At 52.6% G+C, this 27,943-nt stretch overlaps 1 protein-coding gene and 1 long non-coding RNA gene across 2 annotated transcripts; one reads left to right on the forward strand and one right to left on the reverse strand.

The window, feature by feature from the left end:
• Positions 1 to 14,655: 14,655 nt before the first annotated feature.
• LITAF (lipopolysaccharide induced TNF factor) lies at positions 14,656 to 22,317 on the forward strand. Its single transcript, XM_023246210.2, has 3 exons — positions 14,656 to 14,880; positions 17,789 to 17,945; positions 20,690 to 22,317. The coding sequence occupies exons 1-3, from the start codon at positions 14,661 to 14,663 to the stop codon at positions 20,796 to 20,798; spliced, it is 486 nt and encodes a 161-aa protein (XP_023101978.2). The 5' UTR covers positions 14,656 to 14,660; the 3' UTR covers positions 20,799 to 22,317.
• Positions 21,527 to 25,570, reverse strand: LOC123382486. Its single transcript, XR_006590918.1, has 2 exons — positions 24,495 to 25,570; positions 21,527 to 23,557 (listed from the first exon to the last, which is right to left on the reverse strand). It is a non-coding gene; the product is annotated as an uncharacterized LOC123382486 (long non-coding RNA).
• Between the last annotated feature and the right edge of the window lie 2,373 nt (positions 25,571 to 27,943).

Raw genomic sequence — 27,943 nt, forward strand, 5'->3', positions numbered from 1 at the left:
GACATTGGTGCTTCACCATTAACAAAACTCCAGACTCTGTTTGGAGTTCACCAGTTTTCCCAGTGACATTCTCTTTCTGTCCCGAGGTCCCATCCCTGGGACCCCATGCCGTTTATTCCCTTTTCTATCATCCTCTGGTCATACGGTGCCTCAGTCTTGTTTCTCTGACCTCTTGAGGCGTACCCATCAGGGATTTTGTAGAATTTCCCTCAGATTGGGTTTGTCTGGGGTTTTTCTTCTGGTCACACTGGGGTTAGTGGGGAAGAATTGGCATGGATGTGTCTCGTGACCTCAGGGGGTCCTGATAACGTGAACCTTCACCACTAGACTGAGGTGGTGGTTGCCAGGTTTTTCCATTGCAAAATTCCTGTCTTTGTCTGGTGGACTATCCCCTAAAAGCGAGATACAAAATGCAGCCCACACCCAGGAGGGGGATGGAGGGACTAAGCTCCACCCCCCCCGGAGGGAGGGGCGTCCGCACACACTATTTGGAATTCTTCTGGAAGGAAGACTTGTCTTTTCTTCTGTATTGAAAAAATGCACACTTCTAAAGAGCTTGCACAATAGACTTGGCTTTCGTATGTGGAGTATACGTACTGTTCTATGCATGTAAAATCTCCCTTCTACGAGGACGCAGTGTGGGCATCGCCTTCCCAAAACCCTGTGGGGACCCCGGAGAAATGTAGCACACAGCCCTTGCCCTGGAGGGGTGCAATGTGGTCCAGTTAGGGAGACGCAATTAGGACGCTGAAGGAGGGCATATGTCGCAGAGGGCTGGATTGTATGGGATGGGCCGGGGGAGCGGGGGCCAAGGACTTAAGAGAGCTCAGTGGGGAACGTTTCCCACCCTCTTCTCGCCTTAAGTCTTGCTAAAGGCAAGGCGGATATTTCCCTTAACTTTCAAAGACGGGACAGTTATAATCCCCGCTCCCCACGGTCAACTGGAATATAGCCAGAGTTGAGGAAATAAGCAAATAGGAGACTCCCGAGTAACACAGATATTTATCATCAAGACAGACGCCCAAGCGTGTTTACCTTACTCCTAGGAGGCACCTGAGGAAGGTAGTAACTCTTTCTTCCTCTGCACAGAGTTCTTACCCAGTGGGGGCTGGTTTCCCAGGCTCGAGGCTTTGGCACAGCAGGGGTGGGGGGGGGGGATGGGAGCTGCCAGCAGCCCCAGGCTGGACCTTCCACGGTGTGGGATAGCGCGGAACCTCCGCCGGCCGACCCAGGTGTGTCTTTCTTACTTTTTGCAGACTTTAAGGAAGCAGAGAGAAACGCAGAATCGATGTTAGAAAATGGTTCAGATGCTCTTGGGGGAGGGATGCTGAAAGAAGGCTTCAGCACCGGAAGTTACGAGGCTGGAGTTTTCCTTGCCTGCGGACAGGATTTGGGGAGAGGGACGCCCCCTTGGCCTGTCTGATGCTGTCTGTGCTGATGGGCCGCCGCTGCCCGCGTGGCTTGTGCTGGGGCTGGTTTCTCTTCGTGTTCTAAGTTTTGAGGCTTATTTTTAGAGACTAACTCTCGTTGGCAGGAGTTGAATACTTTTAGGGGGGTTTTCTAGTTCCTCTTGGGCTGCTGGTTCATTAAGCAGAACCCTTACGTGTGGGGTCCCTCCCTGGAAGGTCCAGCCTGGTGTCCACCTCGCCTGGGCCCGGCTTTTTGGTGGGAAGGCCCCCGTGACCGGACCGCACGCTCCTGGCCAAGCGCTGCTCGCCTCCCCCCGGGACACAAGTCTATGTCCGCTTCTGCATGTCTAACCATGCTGTTCCCCACCCCCTGGCCTGCCCTCGCCTGTGTCCCCGAGACCCGCCACTTGCCTTAGAATCTGGACTCAGTTTCCCCTTTGGGTCCGCTCCCCTGTCTCCCTTATGTTGCTTAACTTGGCCTCCTCAAAGGGATTCCTTAAGGCTGGTGAGGGAGGGCCCATTCTCCCTGGTCTGATATAAACCATCAGGCTTCAGAACTGGGTCAGAGCACAAAATTCAAAGAGAAGAACTTTATTCTGGTAAATAGGAGATTGTTGTATGGCTTTGGGGATGATATAGTGAAAACAGCAGCTTATATGTTTTTCTCACCAAATAGAGGTAATCAGAAGCTTTAATCACTCTGCAAACACTCAGGGAGGGGCTAAGGCCAGGTGCCCGCCAGCAACCTGAGACAGTTGGCGGGACAAAGGGCTGTGATGACATCATTTCGCCCACGGGTGGGAGGACCCAGGAGGCTGGCCTGGGGAGGATAGATTCGGGTTTGCAGAGGCTCTTTCTCCCCACTAAAAAAAAAAAAAAAAAAAAAAAAAAAAAAAAAAAAAGTTTTATTTTAAATTACTTAATTATAATATATTATAATTAATAAACATTAAATGATGTCTGCTTAATAAGTTATAATTTACTGCATTGACTTTTTTCCTGATTCGGTTTTTGATCATGCAGTATTGCTGTGGCTCAGTACACAGAAGATCAGCAAAGGTGTAGGCGAAGGATTGTCCTTCCCACAGTCCACCTCCCTCCCCTGCTCACAGCCACTTTACCAGTTTCTTTCTTTTTTATTTTTAAAATATTTATTTATTTTTGAAAGAGATTGTGTGCAAGCGGAGGAGGGGCAGAGAGAGAGGGAGACACAGGATCGGAAGCAGGCTCCAGGCTCTGAGCCATCAGCACAGACAGAGCCCGACGCGGGGTTGGAACTCTTGAACCTCGAGATCGTGACCTGAGCCGAAGTCGGCCGCTCAACCGACTGAACCACCCAGGCGCCCCTTAGAGTTTCTTATATATCCTTTCGGAGACATTTTATGCACGTTATACAAGGAGATATATATATATCCTTCTTCCGTGTACCCAAATGATGGTCTGTTTGGACTTTCTTTAATGTAGTGATCTATCCAAGAGATGCATTTCCACACATAAAACTCTTGCTTGTTCTGTTTTGATGGTTGCTGTACTGTTGTTCTCTTGTGCGGTTGGCCCATCACCGATGTGCACCGTCTCCTGCTGATGGAGAGTTAGGTGGTTTCTAGCCACGTTGCAGTGAATGCCCCTGTGGGCTCATCATTTGTCTCTTCGCCCACGCGTGAGACATCTCTCCCCTGCATGCCTAGAGGAGGAACTGTTGGGTCGAAGCGTTCGTGCATGTTACAGTTTGATAGGTGCCTCCGTTGCACATTTACAGAAAAAGTTGCAAAGTGTTCAGGAGTTGCATACACCCCGTTCAGTTCCCCCCGTTGTAAGGTAGACATCGCACGGCATCAGGGTGTATTTGTCACGAGTAAGAAACTGACACTGGTGTGCCTTACTCTTAGCCAACTCCAGACTATTTGAATTCAGAGGAGGAACTTTCTTCTACTGGATTCTGTTCCGGGATCCAGTCCAGGATCCTGCATTGTATTTAGTTGTTAGGTCTCATTCTCTGGTCTGTGACAGTTTCTCGGACTTAGTTTCTGCGACCTTGAGGCAGTTTGTGAAGGAGTACTGTCCTGGTCCTCTGTAGAAAGTCTGGGTTTGTCTGATGTTTTCTCCTGATGAGCCTGGGTCAAGGGTCTGGGGGAGGAAGACCACAGAACTGACGGTCACTTGTCACCCCATCCTGCCAGCAGGCGCGTGATGTCCACAGGACTTCTCACCGATACTAGGCTTGACTGTCTGTCTCTGCCCCATTTTAACTGCGTCTCCTGGAGCGAGATGAGCATCTTTTCGTGTGTGAATACCCCCAGGGGAGTTGTCCAGGGTGGGTGGGCCAGGATCAGCTTGAAGGGTATGGGGTTGAGGAGTGGGTGTAGACCCAAGTTCCTGGGGATCTTCTGGGGGACGGCTGGTGGGGAAAGAGCAGCCCCTGAAGGAGACAGAGGTGCAGGCCTTGGCCAGATGAGGAAGGCCCTCCAGCCTGGGAAGAGGAGGACAGGAAGTGGGAAGCGGGCTTAGTGGGGTTGTGGCTGAGGGAGGAGTGAGGCAGGGGGACGGAGGGTCCGAGCACCCAGGCAAAGGGAAGAGAGGTGTTCATTTTGACATGTTGATAAGGAAAGATTTGAGGGGACACTGTTGGAGCAGAGTCCCCGGGGAGATGGCCGGGCATGCAGACGCCAGGGTGGCCACACTCAGAGGGTTAAATGAAGTTGAGCCAGAGAAGGCCTCCTTCGGAATTGAGGGCAGGCGGACCGACGCCTGGGAGTTCGGATGGGAGGTTCAGGGAGTCAGGTCAGCCGGGGGAGGGGGGTGGTCAGAGGTGCAGGGGGCCCCCACTGTGGGAAGGAGGGGAGTCCCCTCGAGAATCCACAGGTGGGGAATCTGGGCCGCCCAGCTGGGAGGTGGGTGTATTCATTTCCTATGGCTGCTGTAACAAAGTACCCTAAGCTGGGGTGGGGGAGTGGGGAGGGGGGTGCTGAAAGAACACAAATCCATTATCTGCCAGCTCTGGAGATCAGAAGTCCAAAATGGATGTCACTGGGTTAAAATCAAGGTGTAGTGTTCCCTCTGGAGGCTCTAGGGGACACTCCATGCTTGCCTTTCCCAGCTTCCAGAGACACCTGCGTTTCTTGGCTCGTGGCCCCTTGCTCCTGTTCCAAAGCCAGTGGGGGAGCAGCCCCTGCCTTCTTCAAAGCCGGTGGGGGAATCTTCCTGCCTTCTGGCAGTGACACGTCTGTGTCACTGTGGGCAAGTGACCCCTCCCTGGTCCTTAGTCCGCTTCCCTGTACGTCATTAGAATGAGCGCTTGTATTGTAACGGTCATGCCCAGTGCTCTGAGCACATCCGCATGCACCCCTCTGAGGGCTGGGTACTATCAGCCCATTTTCCAGATGAGGACACCGAGGCACAGAGCGGTGAAGCAACTCACCCGAGTTCACCAAGCCTAGAAGGGGCAGAGTTGGGGGTTTGAGCCACGGGAGCTTAGTTCCAGAGTTTTCGGCTCTTACACATCCCACCTGCCTTTAAATTCCATCATCTGGATTTTCTTTTGGGCTTTTATGTTCCCCTCTCCATGCCGCACGCACCTGCTTACGTCATTCCAAGTCAGCAAGCCGGGCCGCAGTCTGTGCCGTTCCTAGTGACCCGCGGGAGATGGCTGGTGCCTCCCCACTCTTGTGAATGACCTGGGGGGTACATGCAGGCGTTTCTGGAAACCGTGTGATGGTATCTTGGGCGCGAGGCCCACTGCACCGTCTCTGAGCTCGGTGGTGACGGCCTCAGATTCTCCACCAGGTCAGTTCCTGGTTGGAGTCTGCGGTGAAGCCTGTTATGTCCTGTACTCTTGCTCCACGAGACCTCTGAACGTCGGGCATTGTCTCTCTGTCCTCCTCCCCTGCTTCTGGACCTGCCTGTTGGTCCTCTCAGCAGAAAGGGATGGGGGTGGGAAGGGCAAATGACCCGAGACTCCTTCAGCCCCTCATCTGCCAAGAGTGACCATCCCTTCGGTCCTCCCTGGTTATAAACGAGCCCCGAGGAGGGAGGTGCCAGCCAAGGTGTGACTTGTCCCCACGCGTCCCCTTTCCTGTCCCCTTTCCTGTCCCCACGCGTCAGCACCAGTTGCTGACATTTATGGTCTCTTGGGGGTACACGATGGAGCCTCTGAGTTTTCTTGACACCATGAAAAAAAGAGAGATGGTCATTTCTGGAGAGTCGATGAGTCATCATCCGGTTGCCCCCTAGTGAGCATGGAGTGACAGGTGTTTCTGAGTGGGCGGTGGTGGCAGTGCGGAGCCTGCTCACGAGTCCTCCAGATGTCGGACGGGTGCTACAGTCACAGGACGAACCCCTCCCTCTCTTCGGTAACCCCAGCCAGAACCAGGAGTGGGCGTTGGCACAAACCAGGGGCACCTTCGCAGAGCAGGTCAGCCCTGACCTTCATCAGTGGCATCAGCTTCCATCAAGGAATAGAAATGAGCCCATCTTGATGTTCAGAGACCGTGGCTTCTTTTTTTTCCTCTCTGATTCAATCTTGTTCGTGTCTGCCCGCCTCCACACTTCCTTTGCCACCCACGTCTCGACTCGATCTCCTGCCTTGACATCCCCGGGGTGCCCCGTTGAGAAACACCACCCTCCCCAGGAATCCCGGAGGAAATGAAGGGTTTCAGACCCAGTCAAGTGATCCCAATTCTGGGGCGTGTTTGTTGCCACTTTGGCCAAAGCCTCATGTTAACCTTGAGCTGAACCAGGAGACCATCTGTTACCGAGGCTTGTCATTAGATAAGCATCTTCCTGCAAAAAACGTCCTCAGCTTCTGGGTGGAGGTGTTAGGGTAAGACCCTCAGTGATGTCTGCTTCCAAATGTTGATGCCGGGATGCGATCTTATTTTCCCTTTTTCCTGGATGGGTCTTACTTTCTCTCCCCATTTGTTGTTGAAGTGTCAGGATGACCAGCTTGTCCTGTGCTCCCCGTGTGAGCACCAGAATCCCGTATCCAGAGGAACCCCTCCATCTCAGGCGTACTGGGGTGGACGGTCACCCCGCAGAGCACCCGTGACCTTGTGAGCCTAGTTCTAGATGCTAGGGATGCAGATTTGAAGGCATTTCAGTGCTTGCCCTTACACGGCCCACAGACTGATCAGGAAGAGAGACCAGTAAAGAGAAGCGCTCTGTGACAAATAGAGCAGAGTGCTTCTGTGTCCCCCGTTGTTCTGGGTGCTTTTCACAAGTGGATTCATTCAGGGGCACCTGGGTGGCTCGGTCGGTTGAGCGTCCGACTTCGGCTCAGATGTTGATATCAGAGGTCATGAGTTCGAGCCCCACGTCCGGCTCTGTGCTGACCGCTCAGAACCGGGAGCCTGCTTCGGATTCTGTGTCTCCCCGCCTCTCTCTGCCCCTCTCCCACTCATTCTCTCGTCTCTCCCGGTCTCAAAAATAAATAAACATTAAAAAAAAAATTTTTTTTTTAAGTGGATTCATTTAATCTTCCCAAGAGCCTTAAGAAACTACCAGTGTCCCCATTTCACGGATGGGATCAATGAGGCACTAAAGTCATGCCCTGAGGCATGCCATTTGGCCAGAGGCAGTCCGGCTAGAGACCCTGCACCCTTGATTTCCGCACTGTGTAGGTTTAATTCTCCCCTCGGAAGGCCAGAGATCGCTTCTTGGGGGAGGTGATGCACAAGCTGGGATGTGGCAGATGAGAGGAATTTGCAGCCCATCGGGAAGGAAGGAAAGCGAGGGCAGTGGAAAGAGCATGCCCAGGGCATGTCTGGGGATATCTAAGCGAGGCTGCAGACGCATAAAAATGTGCAGGGGCGCCTGGGTGGCTCAGTCGGTTGAGTGTCTGACTTTGGCTCAGGTCATGATCTCCCAGTTCATGAGTTCAAGCCCCGCATGGGGCTCTGTGCTGACAGCGTGGAGCCTGCCTCAGATCCTCTGTACCCCCGCCTCTGCCCTTCCCCCCGCCCATTAACAGTCACCCCTGTTTCCTCCCAGCACCCTCCTCCCAGCTCCTGGCCTGCCCTGACTTTCTGGGTCCGGATATACCTGTTCTGGGCGTTTCATGTCAATGGACTCCTACCCTACGTGGTCTTTGCGCCTGGCTCTCCCCCCCACCCCGCGGCATCGCGTTGTCGAGATTCACCCGGCGATCTCTTGGGGCCAACTTTGCGGTGGGAAGGCCCGTCTGCCGGTCGTCTCCAGACTTCCCGGGGTCAGCCCTTACCCTTGGATTTGAGGATGCCGCGCGGACCGCGGCCGGGCTCAGCTCCGCCAACACCGAACGCGCGGCTCTGCGGGAACAGAGCGAGGAGGACCTGAAGGCCTGAAGTGGGTCCCACCAGGGTGTTCCAGAGAGTTCTGAGCCCGGTCAGGCCGAACGTTTTAGGAGCAGGAGGTCTCTCTGGGTTTGTTCCCGTGTCCCGAGGCTTCAGGACCGGTTCATTATCAGCTCAGGATGTGAGGATCGCTGGGTTCGGCGGGCCTGGCTTCTCTCCAGGATGCTGAGGGCCTTTTCCTTCTCTTTCAGCAGAGCAGGTATTAAAGAGCCGAGGCTGAGCTGCTCTGAGACTCCTCGGGGAAGGGGCCTTTGCCTTTCCCCGAGCGGGTGTGGAGGCAGCTGGCCGACCCGGCCCGGCCCCGTGAGGTCCCGTACATAGGAAGCTGCAGAACAACACTGTATCTTGGGGAGGTTCTGACCTCTTCCCATCACAAGAAGGAAGAGCTTCCTGGAGATCTGCCTTTGGCCGATATTAAGGTCCTCAACCCCTCCCCTCCATCCTTATTAAAGAAGCAGATCGCTTTGCATGGCGAAGTCGCCAGTGACAAAATGAGTTGGAATCCATAATAGGCAGGCCTTTTGTTGCCTCGTCCTGAGTGTGTGGTGTGAGCGCCTGCAGAAAATGCATCTTTTTACACGTGTGAGGGAGGCAGAGCGTTCAAATAATGTCGCCCCCCTGTTTCTCTTTTCACGTGTCATTTGGGGGTCAGGTGTGCAAAACAAGGCTGCTGATTGTGTCTGTGTCTCCCTGGGAGGTGTTGGGAGAGGTCCGAAGTATTCCAGGGTCTAGGGGCGTCTGGGGGGGGCTCAGTCGGTTGAGCGCCCGACTTCAGATCAGGTCATGATCTGGTGTGTGAGTTCGAGCCCCACATCAGGCTCTGTGCCTGCAGCTCAGAGCCTGGAGCCTGCTTCGGATTCTGTGTCTCCCTCTCTCTCTACCCGTCTTCCGCGATTGCTGTGTCTCTCTCTCTCTGTCAAAAATAAACAATAATAATAATAATAATAAAGAAGCCCTCTGCAGTCTGATGGGTGCAGGTTCAAACCATAGTCTGATGCACTCTGTCTGTGTGACTTTGGACAAGCAGCTTCGCCTCTGTGGGCCCCAGTTTATTTCGTGTGTGAGTTGGGATGACAACAGTAATTCCTGAGTCAGCGGGACCACGTGGGGTGACGAGTAAGGGTGTGAATTACGGAGGCGGCTGCAGTACCGAGAGCCCCTTATAGTTCCCGTTATAGTTCATCGTAATGCGGTGCTGGGTGAATGCGAATTCACATCTTAGTGTGAACCCGGGGTGGGGGGGTGGGGAGTAGGTGACAGACAGCAGGTTTTGCTCAGACCAGGACCTCTGGGTTCAAAGATTCCCAAATAGGGTTCAAACAGCCTGGTTATCTGGTACCCTTAGCATCGTTCACTTGCTGGCTGGGGGAGAATCCTGCAGGTTCAAGACTTCAGTGCCGGAGGGAGTGGGCGTCAGCCAGTCCAATCCTGGTTGGTCCCTTTAGGCAGAGGAGAGGGCTCCCTGGGCTGATCACTTTCCCTCTGCTCACCTCCCTTGGTTGTGACTCACCAGATGAAACCATGAGAGGCTGGGCCTAATACGGACCTAAGGGACCCCAGGACTCGGTAAAAGGTTAAAATTCGTTCAGACAGTTGCATTCATGACAGCAAGGAGAGGGGAAACACATTTTGGGACTACTGAATGAATACATGTCAGTGGTTTGGAAAACTCATTGGCCCCCAAATACCTCATTGCCCACCTCTCTCTCCCTTTCTCAGTGGGGACTTCGGGGAGTGAAAATTGGTTTGGGGGGTGGGGGAGAGGTTAAAAAAGAAAGTCTTAGTACGGTGCTGTGTGGCCCTCCAAAACTCAACCCTATCCAACGAAATCTTATTTCTTAGTATTTAATTTCTCTTGTTAGGTAGAAATTAAATTATATTTAAATTCATTAATTAAATTTAAATGTAATTTAATTTTTTCCTTGGGGGTGAGGAGGGGGTTAGGCGGCTATAATGAAAACAAGATTGAGAAATCATGTTCTAAACCAGGGTTTGATGAATGAGCTACTCCCGGACTCATTCCCGTAAGCCCAGGAATAAGTATCCGTTATATACCCCTCCCTGCCCATTTAAGAGAGAATCTCTCATTGAGGAAATCCGTTGAGACTGCGAACAAGGGGAATTTTCAGCTAGGGACCCCAAAAGTCCAAGTGGCACATTTACAGGTGATAAAGTGGGGGCTGGGATGGTGCAGCCAGTCAGGGGCCAATTTCTAGGTTCAAGTCCAGGCCTTTTTGTGTTAGAAATGCCTCTGTGTGCATCAGACACGCGGCCTTTTCCTTTTCTGTGACCCGTGGCCACACTGGGCTGCGTGACATTGGGCCCCAGTGCAGTATGGAAACCCAGGGCCCCGCTTCCCAAAGTCTTCAGAATTTCAAGTTGGGGACAGCAGAGGATCGGGCTGAGCGCGGGTCCACCCCGGGTGTTGGGCCCCCCGGGGCTGCCACACTCTGGTGACATTTTCTGGTGACATTTTCCGGGTCTGAACAATGGGTTTGGAATGCCTTCGTGGATTTAAAGTCGCTGATGACGGAGCCCTTCTGAGGTGGGGAAAACAGAGCTCCCCAGCCCCGAGCGTTTCCTGGATGCGTGGAAGGTGATGGAAGGTGGTGGAAGGTGGTGGAAGGTGGTGGAAGGTGGATGGAGAATTGCCTTCAACGTGTCCTTTTCAATGGGCGGTCAAGAAAAGCCACTCTCAGGGGCCTAATCACAAAGTTAAACAAGTGGGGAGCGAGGGAGGAGACCCCCTCGTCTTTTCCTTTATTCCCTCCCCCGCCCAGGCTCCCGGTAACGATGGCAACCTGGGATCCGCAGCCGCCTCCCTGGCCTCCCTGGCCGCCAAAGGGATTCTCAAGGCTGTGCTTTTATGTGGCAGCACTGTGGCTTTGCTCTTCTGTGAAACTCAGAGATGCCTTCCTGTGGGTCCCAGAGGGAGGAGTGCCGGAGTCAGATATGACTGTGGTAGCACCTCAGCACGTAGGGGGCCTTACTTACCTGGAGGGACGGGAGGGACGAAGGGTTCTCTGGTGACCGTGCAGTGCGTATGTGTGTGTGTGGTCTGTGTGTCTGTCTTGTAGGTCTGTGTGTGTGTGTGTGTGTGTGTGTGTGTGTGTGTGTGTGTGTACGTGTGTGTTGGAGTGAGAGAAGACTGGCTGCCTTTTCAGAGTTTCACGTTGTGGGGTGAGGACCAGGAGGCGGAGGCCGGTTGAGCAGAGCTTTCTGGAGGGGCGGCTAGGTGGGCCTGCTGCCCCCCACCCCCACCTCCACCCCTGGGGGGGAAACCAAATTACAAAGAAATGGGGGAATGTGGGGAGAAAAAGAAAAAGAAATAGGACTGAAGTGGCATTTCCTGGCCTGGGGCCTGGGGAGGGGAGGCCCTGGAATTTATTTAGAAAGCCTTCAAACCAGCTGGCTATGTTTTTGGATGTTTTTTTTTTTTCCCCCCATTATTCTAGCCTGTTCTTGTACGTTTTCACGATTATAAGTGTTTATCATGTGGCTGTTTGACACAAAGTCAGTGTTCCCAAGAGACACTGTCCCGAAGTTCAGAAACTAGGATGTGGCCACCAGACCCACGATGCCTGGACAATTAAGCTGCCCAGCCTTGATTTCCAGAAGCATTTTCTAGAAGCGAAGGCCCTTCTTCCTTCCTTTAGGGGAAAGAAGGCCCCCCCAACACCCCCACGTTCACCCTTGACCACACTGTTTCTGGCTGCCTTTTGTCACTTTGGGAGGAAGGGGCAGTGGTTTTGAAGCGGAGGGATTTGGCCTTCCGAGTTGAGTCATTGTTTCCCGGCCGTTTGACCCAAACCTTTTCTGCACAATTTAGGGCCCCCCAGGGCCCCCCCAGACCATAGTTTTCCCTCCCAGAGCAGCTCCCTTGCAGCCGGAGTGCTCGGTGCTATTTTAGGCTCTCTGTGCAACCTGTGTTTTCGGCTGTTGCGGTTTTCTTCTATGACTCAGTTTTTAGAATAAACTGTGGAGGCAGCTCGGGGTCTGCCTTGGCCGAGACGCGAAGGGACAGCGAGTCCTTGACCTGCAGCGAGGTCGGGAATTTCTCCAGAGCGCGCCCCCAGCCTCAGTCCCCTGGAGCCCATGCCGGGCCGGGAGCAGCTGCCGGCTGATCCTGGGGCTGATGTTTGTGTTCTGTCTGCCTTCTTCCTTCTGCTTTTCTGTTTCCCTGTGTCAGAGGAAACTGACAACATACCGTGACCACTTTTCACAAGGTTCCCGTTTTTAAACCCTGGACCTGTTTTCACAGATGCCCCTGCCTTCCTGACTAGCTCTCCCCCTCCCCCCCCCCCCCCCCACCGATAGACTTGAATGTAGCCGCCACCCACCGTCCCCTCCACCCACACGTAGGGGCCTTCCACGGTTTGTTTCTTGCTTCTGTTACACACCAGCTTAAGCTACACTTCCTAGGGTTGGACCACTCCTCTATAACCTTCCATGGCTCCCTGTGTTCCATAGTCCTGCCGTCCTGGAGAAGCAGAAAGTGAGCCACATACATAGTTGAAAATTTTTCGGCTGTTACATCTAAAAACGTGCAAAGACACAGGTGAAATGACTTGCAAGGACACATTTTACTTGACTCCACCTAGCTAAAATATTGTTATTTCAACATAACTGTCCGTTTGAAAAATTAGGAATGAGATATTTCACGTCAGTGTTTTAAAATTTTTTGAAATCCGGGGTGTGTTTTATGTTGACATCATATCCTAAGTTGGATGCTAATATTTTGTCAAAAATGTTTGATCTAGATTCGGAGCTCCTTAAATTTGCTGTAGATAAAGTCGATTCACATAGCCGAGGGGTCCTTCGGAAAGGTGGAAGAGCTTCCATAAGTTTTCCAATAATTGCATTGCGTATTAGATTTTTTTTTTAAGTTTATTTACTTATTTTGAGAGAGACAGCATGTGTGGGAGGGGCAGAGAGAGAGAGAGAAGGAGAGAGAGAACCCCAAGCAGTTTCCACACTGTCACTGCAAGGAGCTCGAACCCATGAAACCATGAGATCATGACCTGAGCGGAAATCAAGAGCTGGACGCCTAACCGACTGAGCCACCCAGGTGCTCCTGCCTATTAGATTCTAAATTTAAATCGCTTAAACTTGAAATGCAATTTAAAAATTCAGCTCCCGGGTCACACCAGCCACATTCTGAGAGTCCAGAAGCTGGGGGGGGGGGGGGGGCGGTGCGTGGGGAGCTGCTGGATGGCCATATTGGACAACCCAGATGGAGAACATTTCCATTCTTCCAGAAGGTTCCATCGGGCAGACATCTACAGTTAAGCCCCAACACCTCCATAGGACTTTCAAATTTTCAACAATCCGGCCCCCACCTGTCTAGCTTTATTCACTGACTTTGTTTTACACGGATTCACTTTCCCTTGCCTCTCTCTCTGCTTTGGAACCCCCTCCCCTCTCTTCCCCCAGAGAAATGTCCTCTTTTGGTCGCAGCTCAAAGGCTGAGCTTCCTCGAAGGAGTCTCCCCTTCTCCCCGCGGCAGAGTTAATTGCTGCTTCTGCTTCCCACGGGTTCTAGAAGACAAGGCAGAGTGCAGGGGATCTCGTGCACACCGCCCTCCAGCCCATTTCCCCATTTCTCCTGAGACAGGTTTCAATGGATCTTCTAAGGCTGCCTTAGCCCTGCCCCTTTAGAAAAACAGAGCCACACAAAGGGCATCACTGTGTCGGTCTCCAGCTGCCCTGGGGCCGCTGAGCACGGGGCTTCAGACAGGAATGCACTCTGGGTACAGGCCATGTAATTCTAGGCGGGCATCAGCTCTGTGAGGTGGCGGCGGGGGTGGGGGCACCCTTTCTTTGCCCTCACAAAAGGAAATATGTGCCTGGCTTCTCTGATTACTCCTTTCTCAAAATGGGAGCCGTGTGTGTGTGTGTGTGTGTGTGTGTGTGTGTGTGTGTGTGTGTGTTTACTTTTTAAAAACCGTAACAGGGCCCCTGCGTGGCTCAGTCGGTTAAGCGTTCCACTCTTGATTTCAGCTCAGGTCATGATCTCACTCACGGTTTTGTGAGTTCGAGCCCCGTGTGGGGCTCTGCATGCTGCCCGCACACCGAACCTGCTTGGGATTCTTTCTCTCCCTTTCTCTCTGTCTCTCTCTCTCTGCCCCTCCCCTGCTGTCTCTCGCTCCCTCTGTCTCTCTCAAAATAAATAAACTGAAAAAGAGAAACCTGTAACTTACCAACAGACAAGCGCACACACCTTAATTGTATCGCTTGGATTTTCACATAGTGTTCATACCACGTGATCACCCCCCAGAATGAAGAACAAGACCAGCCCCTTAGAAGACTCCCCCCACCCGGCCCACCCCTTCCAGCCTCCACCCCCCCCACCCCTGCAGGATTCACGGCTTTCCTGACTTCTGGCCCCTGTGACTCCTCACCTGCTTCTGAACTGTATTAAAATGGTATCACACGGTGTGCATTTCTGGCTTCCTTCACGCAGACACTCCATTGGTGATAGGTTGTGGTTGAGTTTGAACGCCTGGGTCTTATCTGGCTCCTGAAACCCCATCCGTAAAAACCACAGTGGGTAAAAAAAGAAGGCGCTAGATGTGAAAGGCGGGCCACCGTTGGGCAGGAGTTTGAAGGGTGAAGAAAAAAGCTTCGGCTCCATTTGGGGGTGATGTGTGCTTGGAGTTTTCTAGGTGCTAATGCTTTGGCGTGGTGATTTTTTCCCCTTGTAGCCTTATTTGGGGAATCCCTCGTTCAGGTGATAGTTCTTGGGTCGTGGAGGGACGTTAATTAACTCCCTTTCTGGCTTTTGGACGCGCCTGGACACAAGCCATTTCCTCATTTTCTGTCTGGTAGGGATTGGAAGGTTCGGGTGGAAGGGGGTGGGGGAGAGAGAGAGGGAGAGGTGTCGCTCACATTTCTGATCTGGTGTCTTCTGTTTTGCTTTAGATAACATGTCTGTTCCGGGATCCTATCAGGCGGCCGCGGGGCCTTCCTCAGTGCCGTCCGCACCCCCGTCCTATGAAGAGACAGTGGCGGTCAACAGTTACTTCCCCGTGCCTCCTGCACCTGTGCCAGGGCCGACCACGGGGCTGGTGACGGGCCCAGACGGGAAGGGCATGAACCCCCCCGCGTACTACACCCAGCCAGTGCCCGTCCCCAACGCCAACGCAAGTACGTGCCGCCTCCCGCGCCCCCTCCCCTCTCCTTGGCCCTCCGCCCTGGCCTTGGGGGACTCTGCAGGAATGAGGGGAGCCGCTGGCCAGTCCGCCTCTACCCCGTCCTGGAATTTTCCATCTAGTCCTCTGGGTTCCACGTCTGTGGGGCTCCTGTCGTTTACCCTGATAAAGTACCGTTTGTGAACTTTCCCACGTCCGCCACAAACCAGTCCTTTGGCGCTGACCGCAGAGGCACACGGCAATCCCAGGGAAAGTGGGGTGGGGGGGTGGGGGGTTTGCTTGTAAGGGTCCCCTCCCTGCCCGCTGAGGCTCAAACCTCTGCCCCGAGGCCGGGGCTGGAGTAGGAGAGGGAGCAGAAAGCCAGGAGTTAGGAACCGGTGAGCCGACCCTGTCCCAGCCCGCCCGCCAGCTTCCCGGCCTTCCAGCAATTTCTTCATGGCCTTGCCCTCTGGGCCTTCCTGCTGCCCAGGTGCGCCCAGGCACACAGCTGATTCAGTATCGCAAGCCACTCGGGAGGAGATCACCAGCTCGGAGAAAGGGCTGTGAGTCAGACTGCCTGGGCTCACCCGATGGCCTCGGGCCTCAGTTTCCCCACCTGTAAAACTGGGCTCATGAAGTGCCTACATCAGTGGTTGTTAAGATAAAAATAAAATTCTGTGAGTAACCATTTGATAAAAGGGAGCCAGTGTTGACGTGCTCGAGCAACTTTGACCCCTTCAGCTGGAAGAGAGCGAGGTGACTTTAGACAGTTTCACATCACGCTCTGATCAATAATTCATTCTTGCACCAAGTTAAAAAAAAAAAAAGATTTTTTTTTTTTATTTTTTTAAAATTTTTATTTTCAACATTTATTTATTTTTGGGGCAGAGAGAGAGAGAGCATGAACGGGGGAGGGGCAGAGAGAGAGGGAGACACAGAATCGGAAACAGGCTCCAGGCTCTGAGCCATCGGCCCAGAGCCCGACGCGGGGCTCGAACTCACGGACCGCGAGATCGTGACCTGGCTGAAGTCGGACGCTTAACCGACTGCGCCACCCAGGCGCCCCAAAAAAAAAAGATTTTTAACACAGCTCACATGTGAGCGTGAGCAGATGCTTACATACTCCTTTTCTGGAAGGAGAGGCTTTCTGGGACTTTCGAGGAGTATTAGGTTCTGTGAGCTTGGACGACAGTTAATTTCCCCTCCTGCCTGGATTACAGAAATGGCGTTCCGGCTGGAACAGAAGGTAGTCGCTTTGAGAGGAATACGAGCTTGCGCAGCATTGCCAAAAACCAAAACCATTTTGAGTGCTAAGGCCTTCACGATTTATGTCACTCGAGGCTCACCTCTGGTGACTGTGAACGCCTGTACGTGTTCTTTACATAGTTTCCTCGTTTTAGCACGAGTTTACGTACTTGGGCCACGGGCACCTCGATTCCCTGGACTTGCCCCAGAGTCTGGGCCGGCGTTCCCAGCCCAGCGATGAGGCGGGAAACTCCTGCCTTATCGCTGGCCGTTGGACTTCGTCAGGAGCCCCGTGTGAAAAGACGAAACTATTTATCGAGGGTTCACCGCGCCCGCGACACGGCGTGGGGTTCCTTACCCCCTTCCCCCCCTGCCCCCCCTTATCTCACGTAACCCTGGCAACAACCGTTACTTCATGTGTTCAGATAAAAGCGTTGCTGAGATACGATTCCCGTACCGTAAAGCTCACTTTTTTTAAAGTGTACAGAACTCAGGGGTTTCAGTAAAGTCACAGACTTGTGCGACCCTCAGCGCTAATTCCAGAACATTTCCAGAAAGAAAGCCCGTACCCGTGAGCCGTCCCTCCCCGTCCCCCAGCCCCTGGCAACCACTAATCCGTGGATGAAGAAAATTGAGGCGAAACCCCAGCGTATCACTGTTTCTGGAATTAACCATCCGCAGACCACCTTCGTAGAGCTACTTAGGGAGCTTAAAGAGCCTTTTGGGGACCCTGCCCCAGTCTTGCTGAATCAGCCTGTGTTGGGCAAGGTGGGAAGTGCCCGGGGGTGGGCAGCAAGCTTGCTACATGTTTCCAAGTTTGAAAGCTCGGTCAGGGCTGAGCCGCAAACGGCTGCAGGAACTTCTCCCCCCCCCCCCCGCCGTGTGGGGGTGAGGGGGGTTGAGAGCCCGTCGCAGGATGATGCTGGAAAGACGCCACATGTTGTAAAACACACGTAACGTACAATTCGTCATCATAAAGGCTTCTCAGCGTGAGGTTGAGTGGCGTTAAGCACGTTCACGTTCTCACGCGGCATCACCGCTGTCCCTTTCTAGAACTTTGAAACCTCACAAAACTTGAAACCCTAAACTTGCCGAACAGCAGCTTCGCGTGCCCTTCCCCCACCCCTGTCCCAGCCCCCGGCGTCCATGGCCTTCCACCGTGAAGTGGATGGTTCTAGGTGCCTCGTCCACGAGAAATCACGCGGTATTTGTCCCGTGGCTGGTTGATTTCACTCCGTGTGATGGCCTTAAAGTTCATCCGTGTTCTAGCGCGGGTCGGAATGTCCTTTTTTTCCTGTTTTTTGTTTTTTTTTTTTTTAATTTTTCATTTATTTTTGAGAGAGAGAGAGAGAGACAGGGTGAGTTGGGGAGGGGCAGAGAGAGAGAGAGAGAGAGAGAGAGAGAGAGAGAGAATCCCAAGCAGCAGCACAGAGCCTGACACGGGGCTCGCACTCACAAAACCGTGAGATCACGACCTGAACCCTCAAGCAAGAGTCGGCCGCCTGACCGACTGCGCCACCCAGGCGCCCCAGGACGTCGCTCGAAGGCCGAGTGAGGCTCTACTGTCTGGAGAGGTCCCTTCGTGCTTATCCACTTGCTCACTGGGGACGCTCGGGTGGCTCCCGTGTCCAAGCCAGTGGCCCCCCGCGTTCACCGGTCGCCCGTTCCCTTTCCCTCAGTTGCTGTGCAGACCGTCTACGTGCAGCAGCCAGTGTCCTTTTTCGACCGTCCAGTCCAGATGTGCTGTCCTTCGTGCAACAAGATGATCGTGACCCAGCTGTCCTATAATGCCGGTGCCCTCACCTGGCTCTCCTGCGGGAGCTTGTGCCTGCTGGGGTAAGTCCGGTGTGCTCGGGCCCCCAGGCTCTCCCCCGGGGGTCCACCGCAGGAGGGTCAGTGGCACCCCTGCCCTCCGCACCCCCTCCCCCGACAGAAGTCGTCCCCAGTGGGGGACCACCGCTCTCCAGCACATCACAGCTGGAAACTGCTGTCCCATCCGCCACGTCTGGCCCGCCTGCTTACACCCCTCCCGGGCAGACACAGCAGCCCCCTGCGTCTGGGCAGGGTGATACCCTTAGACATTTCTTTTTCTTTTCTTTTTTTTGTTTTAACGTTTATTTATTTTGAGAGAGACTGAGACAGAGCGGGAGGGTAGGGGAGGGGCAGAGAGAGGGAGACACAGAATCCAAAGCAGGCTGTCAGCACAGAGCCCGACGCGGGGCTTGAACTCGCAAACCGCGAGATCACGACCTGGGCCCAAGTTGGATGCTTAACCGACAGACTGCGCCGCCCAGGCGCCCCCAGAAAGGGAACTTCTGATGAATGTCAGACTCTGCTGATCTTAGCTTTCAGATTGGGGCAGCTTTTCTGCCCCTCCCTCCTTTTCTGATTACATGTAGTGTCGTAGGGTTGTGGGGTCAAGTCCTGCCTCAGTACTGTGTGCCTGTGGGCGAGTGACTTCACCTCTCTGCTCCGTTTCCCTCTTCTGAAAACTGGAGGTGATAACGCTCCCCGCCCCTGCCCCCAGGGGTTGTTGGGGATAGAATAAGTGAATGTGTGCATCCCGCAGCTTGGAGCTGTGTCTGTGTGCGTAAGACCCTGGCGAGGGTGGTGAGGGTTAGCTCCAAGGCACTGGCTGACCTTATTTGAACTTGGGTAACCTTAGACCATAGGGGGAATTTTTTTTCATAAGATTATTTCCTCACCAGGCGGTATCCTGTTTCTGCTTTGTGTAAGCCAGTGTCTTCCTGTAAATTGTTGATTTTTTTTTTTATTGAATGATAATTGACAGACATTATTAGATCAGTTTCAGGCATACAAGATAGTGATTCAGTGTTTTCATATATTATGAAATGATCACCACGGTAGGTCTAGTTCCCGACCATCTGTCACCGACCAAAGTGATTACAATAATGTCCATTACGCTGCCTGTCCTGTGCATTGTGAAATGCCGATTTTTAAATACATTTGGGCAAACATTGCCTGTGGGGGTGTTTTCTGTTACCAACCAGCTCTCCAACCCCAGCTGTGATTCAATTCAGTTCTGACACTTGAGTACCTGCAGTTAGCACAGACCCCACAGCTTAAGGACCCAGTCCCATAGACTGCGTCCCAGCAGAGATGCGAGTCACAAATCTCGGGCCATCCATCCTTCTGACCCCGACCAGCTATAAATGGGGTGTCCCACTCTCCCTTCAGATTTGATAATTTGCTAGAACTCACAGAATTATTTGCTGTTGGCTCACAGAACTCAGGAAGGCACTGTACTTAAAACATTTACCAGTTTGTCATGAAGGGTACATACAAATGAACAGCAGGTACGTGAAGAGATAACTCGAGTGAGGTCCAGAAGGGTCCCGGGCGCAGGAGCCGCTGTCCCCGTGGAGTTGGGGTGCACCGCTCCCCTGGCCCATGGATGTGTTCAATCCGGAAGCTCTCCAAATAGATTGTTCAAGGGTTTTGACAGCCCCAGCCCCTACCTATCCCCTCCTGAGTTCTAACGTAGGAAGCCCAGCAGCCCCATCCTGAGGCAGGAACCCTGCCCTGGTCGCCTTATTAGCAGAAAAGCAGGTGTGACTGAAAGGGGATTGTTTTGCATGACAGAAGGCACTCCGGTCACTCCGGAAATTCCTAGAGTTTTAAAGCTCCTTGCCAGGAACTGGGGACAAAGACCAACTGTAGTTCTTATTATCCCACAGGCTATCTGAAGGTCCTGCCTGGGTGCACTGATAACAGATGACGTAGGTTAAGAGCTGTTCTTTGGGGGATTCTGATTGGTTGCAGCCTCTCCATATGGAAGAGTGATCAGTCTAGACAGGGGTCAGCAAACTTTAGCCTTGGGGCCGAATCCAGCCCGTTTTAAGTTCTAGTGGGACAAACACCCCCCCCCCCCCCATTTGTATCTGTGACTGTTTTCAGGCCATGATGGCAGGACGGCCCAAAATATGTGCTGTCGGGCCCTTTACCAAACAAGTTTGCTGGCCCCAGTCTGAGACTTTGAAAGATGCCCAGATGAGCCAGGATTTGAAGATACACCCAGGACAGTCTGTCTGAGATAGCAGCCTTGGCGTTGGGTGGTGTATTAGTGCCCTGGGGCCGCCATTGCCAACAACCACAAACCCGTTGGCTGAAAACAATGAAAACGTGTCCTCTCACAATTTTGGCGGCCGGAGGTTCAACATCAAGTGTCGTGCTCCCTCTGAGGACTCTCAGGGCAGAATCCTTCCTTGTCCGGTGGCCCAGGTGGCCCTCGGCTCCTGGCCGCACGGTGTCGGTCTCTGCCTGCGTCTTCACCCTGTCCCTCCCCGCGTCTCTGTGTCCCTCTCCTCTTTCTTCTTGCAAGGACGTCGGTCATTGAGTTTAGGGAGCCCACCTCGATAATCGGCGATGATCCCATCTTGAGATCATCAATGACACCTGCGAAGGCCCTTGTTCCGAGGAAGGTGACAGCCGTAGGTTCTGGGGGGGTTAGGACATCGACGGATCCACCCCCCTCACCCCCCCCCCGCCCCGCCCCGTCCCGAACCGAAACCCTGACGGAGGATGGCATGCTCCGCGTGTGGCTCTTTGTGTTCTTCCAGGTGCGTGGCAGGCTGCTGCTTCATTCCCTTCTGCGTGGACGCCCTACAGGACGTGGACCACTACTGCCCCAACTGCAAAGCTCTCCTGGGGACCTACAAGCGCTTGTAGGACTCGGCCAGACCCGGAGGGAGCCGCGCGCCGCAGGAAGTGCTCTCCGACTCGTACCCAGTCCCGCCCCTGGTGGGGGTTCCACCTTGCCGGCCTCGTCTCCCCAGGGGCTTCACCTTCGTGTCTTCTTTTGGGGGCAAAAAAATACATCGCCAACGCACCCCACCTCCAGAACCCCAGACGTTGCTGCTTGGCGTCGTGCACAGGACACGCAAAGACGTTCACCTTGAGTGCTGGTTCAAGGGCCTCCCGCCTACCGTGACCCCAAGTCACCCCGTCCAACTGTGACCGGTGCCCCGTCCAAGTATCTTCTGGTGATTGGCCGGTGGCCGGCTGTCTCGGGGCCCTTTTCTTGCCTCGGGGGCCTTTCCGGGGGACAGTCTCAAACCGAGAAGCCGCACGTTGCCTTATTTTTTGAGACCGTTCTGGCCCAGATACCGAATACGGCTGACCCAGCCTTTTGAGTGCCTGCCTTCAGGCTCATCTGTGTCCCCCCCCGCCCCCCACCGCCTCCCTTGTGGCGACAAAAAATCTTGCCTTATAAACTAAGGGCTTGGCTCTCAGAGTCTGTAACGGCGGGCTTTTCATTAGCACACCGATTCACTTTAATTTCTTCATTCCTTCTTAAGTGCAAGGAGGACCTACTCACACCCGCCAGACACACATCCGTGAAGTCAGAAATGCATGCTGAAAACGTAGGGCCGGATCCACCCATGGACCTGGATTCCCTCAGCTGCTTTCCATGAAGGGCTTTTTTTTTATTCTTGGAGAGGAATTGTTTGTATTAACCGCTCTTATGACCCCCTTTTGGTCTTAAACACCTTGGGACCTCATTTTGAAAGGAGGGATTTATAGAACCATTTTTCTTAACCGTATGACTGTCACCACGTTCCCATTTGCCAGTGCACTTTCTCTCTTTTTTTGTTTTTGGTCCTGAACGGAAAAAGTAATGAATAATTTCATCCACTCCTTTCCTTGGGTTTAGCGTGGTTCTTAAAAACCTCTATAATGGCGCTCTTAAAGAGGGACCCCATTTGGGTTCCCAGTGGTTAGAAAGGCCAAGGAAGAGCAGTTTCAGCACATCCCGGTACCACGGTGCTGGAGAGCTTGGGGACCTGACTGTTGCAAGGGAATCTAAATTCTGATTTTATTTTTCAGAGATACAGTTTGTTGTAGGACGTCGGAAGACATGATTTCTGGGACTCAATCGGCAAACCAGAGTTCTCGGTTGGCTGTTGTGTCATCGTTGAAATCAAGATAAAGCTGGGGTCCGGCTTTCAAGAGTCCCCGTTTTGATACTGAATATGCACAGGGCGTGCATGTGAATGATATGTAGAAATCAAGCCTAGGGCTTGAACAAAAATCTGTATATTGGCTGAAAATCCTAGCTGTAACCATTGATTCAGCTTATAGATTGGATGTTCTGAAAGTAATTATTTTTGCAACGATTTATGGATACTACATAGTACTTTGGTGTTATCTGCTTTTAAAAAATAAAGTCTCTGGTTTACTCGGTGAACTATTTGTCCATTCTTAACGGTGTAAAGAAAGGTCTCGTGTTGCGTTTCCAGCCGTTGCCACAAAGAACCTTTATTTGGTCCCTAACGGGAGAAAAATCCTTCATGATCAACAAACGTCAGGCTTGCTGAATATCCCTCCACTTCAGGACGACCAGGGCGGAGCTGGGCGCACTGGTAGTGAGTCAGAATTGAATGTTAGGCTGTTGGAACTCACTAGGCATCATCTCTGGCAGGGAACCATAGCTTTCAGGTTTTAATGAAATGCACAGAAGAGAGCTGTCCTCATTCATTCTCCAAACAACACTTGCTTTGTTCATTGATCAGGGTGGTTGTGAGTTGCGAGAAAAGAGGGGCATTGTAACTCGCCAGGAATATGAATGTCCTCCCCCCTTGTCCTACCTGGTCACGGAGCCTCGTTTCGGAAGGCACGGGAAAGTGACGGCATCTCGGCGTGGCTTACGTTGTCGTTTAAACCCTAACCTAAATGGTCCTGAAAAATCGCCACCGACCTCCTCTCGATCGCACGGTCTCATTGGGCAAGATGGGGGCCGGGCGGATGGTGGTACAGAACTGGTCTCAAGCTGGGATTAATTACATATGCAGGGTCCACAAGACAAGAGCCCTGTTTCAGGGACCAGAAGACGTACACTCTGTGGAACTGAAACTGACATCAGATGCCTGGAGTAGGAAGCATTCATGGGCCACTCCTTTGTGTTGGTCCGAGCGCGGGCGCACTCATACATGTTTACAAATTACAAGGCTCTTTTGTGTGGCCAGTGTTTGTCGGGGACGTTGGGAGTTGAGTGTGTCGCCAACGCTGAACCACATCCAATGAACGAAAGAGCTTTATGTCTACTAGGACCTCAAGAATTTTACCGATTTCAAACGCCAAGCGGCTGTCTCATATACCGTTCGTCCATCTGGGAGAGGTGGCCTAATACATCAGTGTTGGTTGGCGTCTTGTAAACAAAAATGTATTCAGGGATGGCACCTATTTAAGCCAGCTGGAAGCCCATGACTTTTCCTGGCCGACCGCAGCACCGCCCACAAAAATGTTTTCCCTGGGATAACTGGTTTCCCAATTTCTACTGTGAGAGCACCTCTCCGGGGCGCCGAACGATTCGTAAATGTGGCTTCATACACTCATGCGCAGTTTGACCTCGGTTTTCTCCCTGGTGGCAGCCTCTTTCGTGTTCAGGTTGTTAAAATCCTTCTCTGACTCTCTGGGCTCGAGGATCTCTGTTAGGAGTAAACGTAGACGTTGGAATTTTACTTGCAAAGTTCTGATTTGCATTTGGGATGCTATTAAAGTTATCTCCTGCATTTATGACTCAACTGTTCTCCAAAGAGTCGTCTGTTTTTTATAGATGCAGGAGAGGATTGTAACTAGATCCAGCAAGGTGATGAAAGAGAAACCAGTTTGGGTGTGTGTGTGTGTGTGTGTGTGTGTGTGTGTTTCCAGCCTAAGAATTTTATTTTATTTTTTTTAACTTTTTTTTTCAACGTTTATTTATTTTTGGGACAGAGAGAGACAGAGCATGAACGGGGGAGGGGCAGAGAGAGAGGGAGACACAGAATCGGAAACAGGCTCCAGGCTCTGAGCCATCAGCCCAGAGCCTGACGCGGGGCTCGAACTCACGGACCGCGAGATCGTGACCTGGCTGAAGTTGGACGCTCAACCGACTGCGCCACCCAGGTGCCCCTCCAGCCTAAGAATTTTAAAGAAACAAGATTCTGAGGGTCAGATTTAAACACACACACACACACACACACACACAGAAAACCACAGCTCACAGCCAAGTGTATCGCCTAGTGCATTTAACTAATTTTTGGGACTATTCTCTGCGGTATTAGGAAAATGTTAACGCGCTTACTTTATTTCCCTTTTAAATAAGCTACTTGAGATCAGTTTTAGGTTCATGGCCAAACGGAGTGGAGAGGACAGAGCTCTCTCATACACCCCTGCCCTCACGCACAGCCTCTCCTCCCCCCACCCCCCCGCAGGGGCTACATTTGTTAGAACTGATGAACTTAGGGGTTTGAACACATGTGTAATGATAGGTATCCACCGTGATAGCATCACACTGAGTAGTTTGCTCTGCCCTAAAAATCCACCGTGTTCTGTCTGTTCTTCCCTCCCTCCCCGACAACCCCTGGCAACCACTAATCCTTCTACCGTCTCCGTAGTTTTGGCTTTTCCAGAATATCTCAGAGTGGGAGCCGTTCAGCGTGGAGCCTTTTCAGATTGGCTTCCTCCACTTAGCGTGACGCATTTAAGGTTCCTCCGCATCTCCCCGTGGCTTGAGAGCTCATTGGCTTTGAGTGCTGAGTGGTATTCCATTGTGCGGATGTACTACGCAGCCAAGGAGATCCAAACAAGCCTCTTAGGGCGCCGCGGCGTCTCCCAGGTGATGCACCTTTTCCCAGACAGGCCGTGTCGGCGTAGGGGTCTTGGATCCGGGGCCTCGTGCAGCTCGGGCACCAAGCACAGCCCAGCCTGGGAAGAGGGAGCAGTGGGCCCAGCACGGCCCTGCCAACATTGCTTGGCGGCGACTGTTTTTTAGGCTAAAATCCACCTGCCATTCAGGTGTCTGATGCGGCAACATTTGGCACATCCACGGTGCCGCGCAAACGTCACCGCTAGCAAATTCTGAAACTTCGGCGGCGGCCCAACGCAAAACACCACGCCCTCTGCCTCTTCTCCCGGCACCCGGCAGCCTCCCATTTGCCTTCCGTTTCTCTGGATTTACCTAGTTTGGATAGTTCGTGTAAAGGCGCCTCCATGATCCGCGGCCTCCCGTGGCTGGCTGCTTTCCCCCGGCGGCCCGGTTTTGAGGTTCGTCCGCGTTGTCGCGTGAATCCGTGCTTCATCCCTTTTAGCGGCTCCAAGATGTGCCACGGTGTGGCCATATTCCACATTTTGGCAGTCCCGTAGTCTGTTGACAGACATTCGAGTCGTTTCCGCCTTTTGGCCGTTGCGAGTAGTGAACGCTGCTGTGCACGTACGTGTGTGTGCAGGTGTTTGCGCGGACGTCTGTGGTTGGTTTTCCGGAGTATTTGCCTCGGAGTGGATTTGCTGAGTCATCCGGTGGTTCAGTTTAACTTTTTGAGGAACCTCCTAGTTGCTTCTTAAAGAAACGTTTCCTGGGGCGCCTGGGTGGCTCAGGCGGTTAAGCGTCCGACTTCGGCTCAGGTCATGATCTCGCAGTCTGTGAGTTCGAGCCCCGCGTCGGCTCTGTGCTGACACCTCGGAGCCTGGAACCTGCCTCGGATTCTGTGTCTCCTTCTCTCTCTCCCTCCCCAACATGTGCTCTGTCTCTCTACGTCTCTCAAAAAATAAATAAATGTAAAAAAAAAAAAAAAAAAAAAGAAATGTTCCCTATTGCGAAGCCGCATCTAGCAAGGTCTCCCCATTCCGAATATGCTCTTGGAGCAGCCCCGTGGCCACAGGGATTTGCTCTGACTCCTCAGCTGATCTGAACCCCATTCAGCCCCTCTGTGTGGACCTTCTTTCGAGAAGGTGCTATGAACCCCAAAATAGAGTCCTCCGGTGCTGTCAGTCACTTGTTTATCTGTGTGCTCTGATTGGGGGTACAGCTGGGGTTCTGCTGTCCCCTCCCTTGTGCAATTAATTGACTGTAGAAGGGAAGAGACATCAAGTAAGAAAGGCTCAGTCGGTTGAGCGTCTGGCCTCGGATCAGGTCACGATCTCACGGTTCGTGGGTTTGAGCCTCGCGTCGGGCTCTGTGCTGACAGTTTAGAGCCTGGAGCCTGCTTTGGATTCTGTGTCTCCCTCTCTCTCTCTCTGCCCCTCCCCCACTCTCTCTCATTCTCGCGCTCTCTCTCTCTCTCTCTCTCTCAAAAATGAATAAACATTTACAAAAAAAAAAAAAGAAAACCTAACATTACAAAACTGTTGATGTGCTTTTGGGGTGATGGTGGGGTTTGTGGGGTTCAGAGCCGATGCCCAAGAAAGAATTCTTGAAGACATCTTTGGTGCAAAAACTGATTTAAAAAGACTTTCTTTAATGTTTATTTATTTCTGAGACAGAGACAGAGCATGAGTGGGGCTTTTAAATGTTTATTTTTGAGAGAGAGAGAGTCACAGAGTGCAAGCGACAGAGGGGCAGAGAGAGAGAGAGACACACAGAATCCGAAGCAGGCTCCAGGCTCTGAGCTGTCAGCACAGAGCCCGATGCGGGGCTTGAACTCATGAACCGGGAAATCATGACCTGAATCGAAGTCGGTAGCTCAACCGACTGAGCCACCCAGGCGCCAGAAAAAAAAAAAAAATGTGATTTTATTAAAGCACTAGGGACAGGGACCCTGAGCAGGAGACTCTCATATGCTGAAGACTCACAGATTACTGAAGTCCTAGCTATTGTGGACCTAAGGTGGCTTTTCCCTCCAGCAAAACATTAGCATTAAGATTTAGGGAGTTCCTGGAGAAAGTTCTACTCTGTCTGTCTCAAGTACAGGTGAATAAGGAAATTCAATTTTACCTGCTGTTTCCTTCTGCCTTTGTTTCCCCACATCACCGTGGAGGGAGGATGATGTTGGGGCTCCAGGAAACTGAGCCTGTAGGTTTCTGGAGATGAGGCTATGGGTAGGATTGCCTTTTTCTTGTAATTTACGAAGACATTTGTAAACTGATGGAGACTGTGATCGCTATCAGTTACTGTCGGTTTTCTTTCCTTTCCTTTGTTCTTGGGCAGCCAGGAGAGCCCAAGGAATGTCACCCATATCCCACCTGTGCTTGACCTCAGCTTGCCTTATGGCCCCTCGTCACTGTTACAAAGTACAGGCCAACGGCGTTAAGGGCAGTGATGACTTTTGCAGGGAGGGGTGCCTTATCCTTTAGACGATCAAGTCCTTCTGCCTTAGGAGGGCAGCCTTTGGGCTTCTAGGCCGCAGTCTGCAAGTGTGTTTGTTGTTCTGTGCCTTTGTGTGATTCAATTTGCTGTTTCTTCCTCCCTGGGTGCAATCACCGGATTCTTGCCATTTTCTGTGGAAGAGCGGTAGTCCTTGAAACATAATCCTTTCCCCTAGCTCTTGTCTCCTGATTTCCTGTCGATAAGCAGGAAGCCTGGGGCTGGCTTCCAGTAAGTGGGCGGCCGCGGGCGGGGTATGGCTCTGCCTACCTACCTGCCTGTGACCAGTGGAAAACGTGACCTCTGCCCACGGGGCTGCAGTGTTCTCCCAGGCGTGTCCCCCTGAGGATGGGGGCGCCCCCTCTTGAAGCTGGCTCACCCGAGCAGACTTTGCCGTCCCCAGTGAGGACATTGCAGGAAACATTTGACGACCACTTACAATTCCCAGTGGGAATGTTTTTGTTGCTTCGTTCCCAGTGGGCTCCCAGGCCGAGAGAGTGGGGAAAGCATGTATGGTACAAATACAAGCTTCTTCGGCTATAATTTCCTTATAACCTGCAACCCATGGACAGATGCTGGAGGCGGGCAGAGTAGAACTTTCTCCAGGAGCTCCCTATGTCTTCATGCTGATGCTTTGCTAGAGGGCAAAGGACCCTAGTCTGGCAACAGCTAGGCCTCCCCTATCCTGGGAGTGTTCTTTAGCATATGCACATCTCACTGGAAACTTCCCTGGGCTTTACCCCCCAACCCCATA

This window comes from Felis catus, chromosome E3 (genome assembly GCF_018350175.1).
Source record: "Felis catus isolate Fca126 chromosome E3, F.catus_Fca126_mat1.0, whole genome shotgun sequence".
Classification (NCBI taxonomy): domain Eukaryota; kingdom Metazoa; phylum Chordata; class Mammalia; order Carnivora; family Felidae; genus Felis; species Felis catus.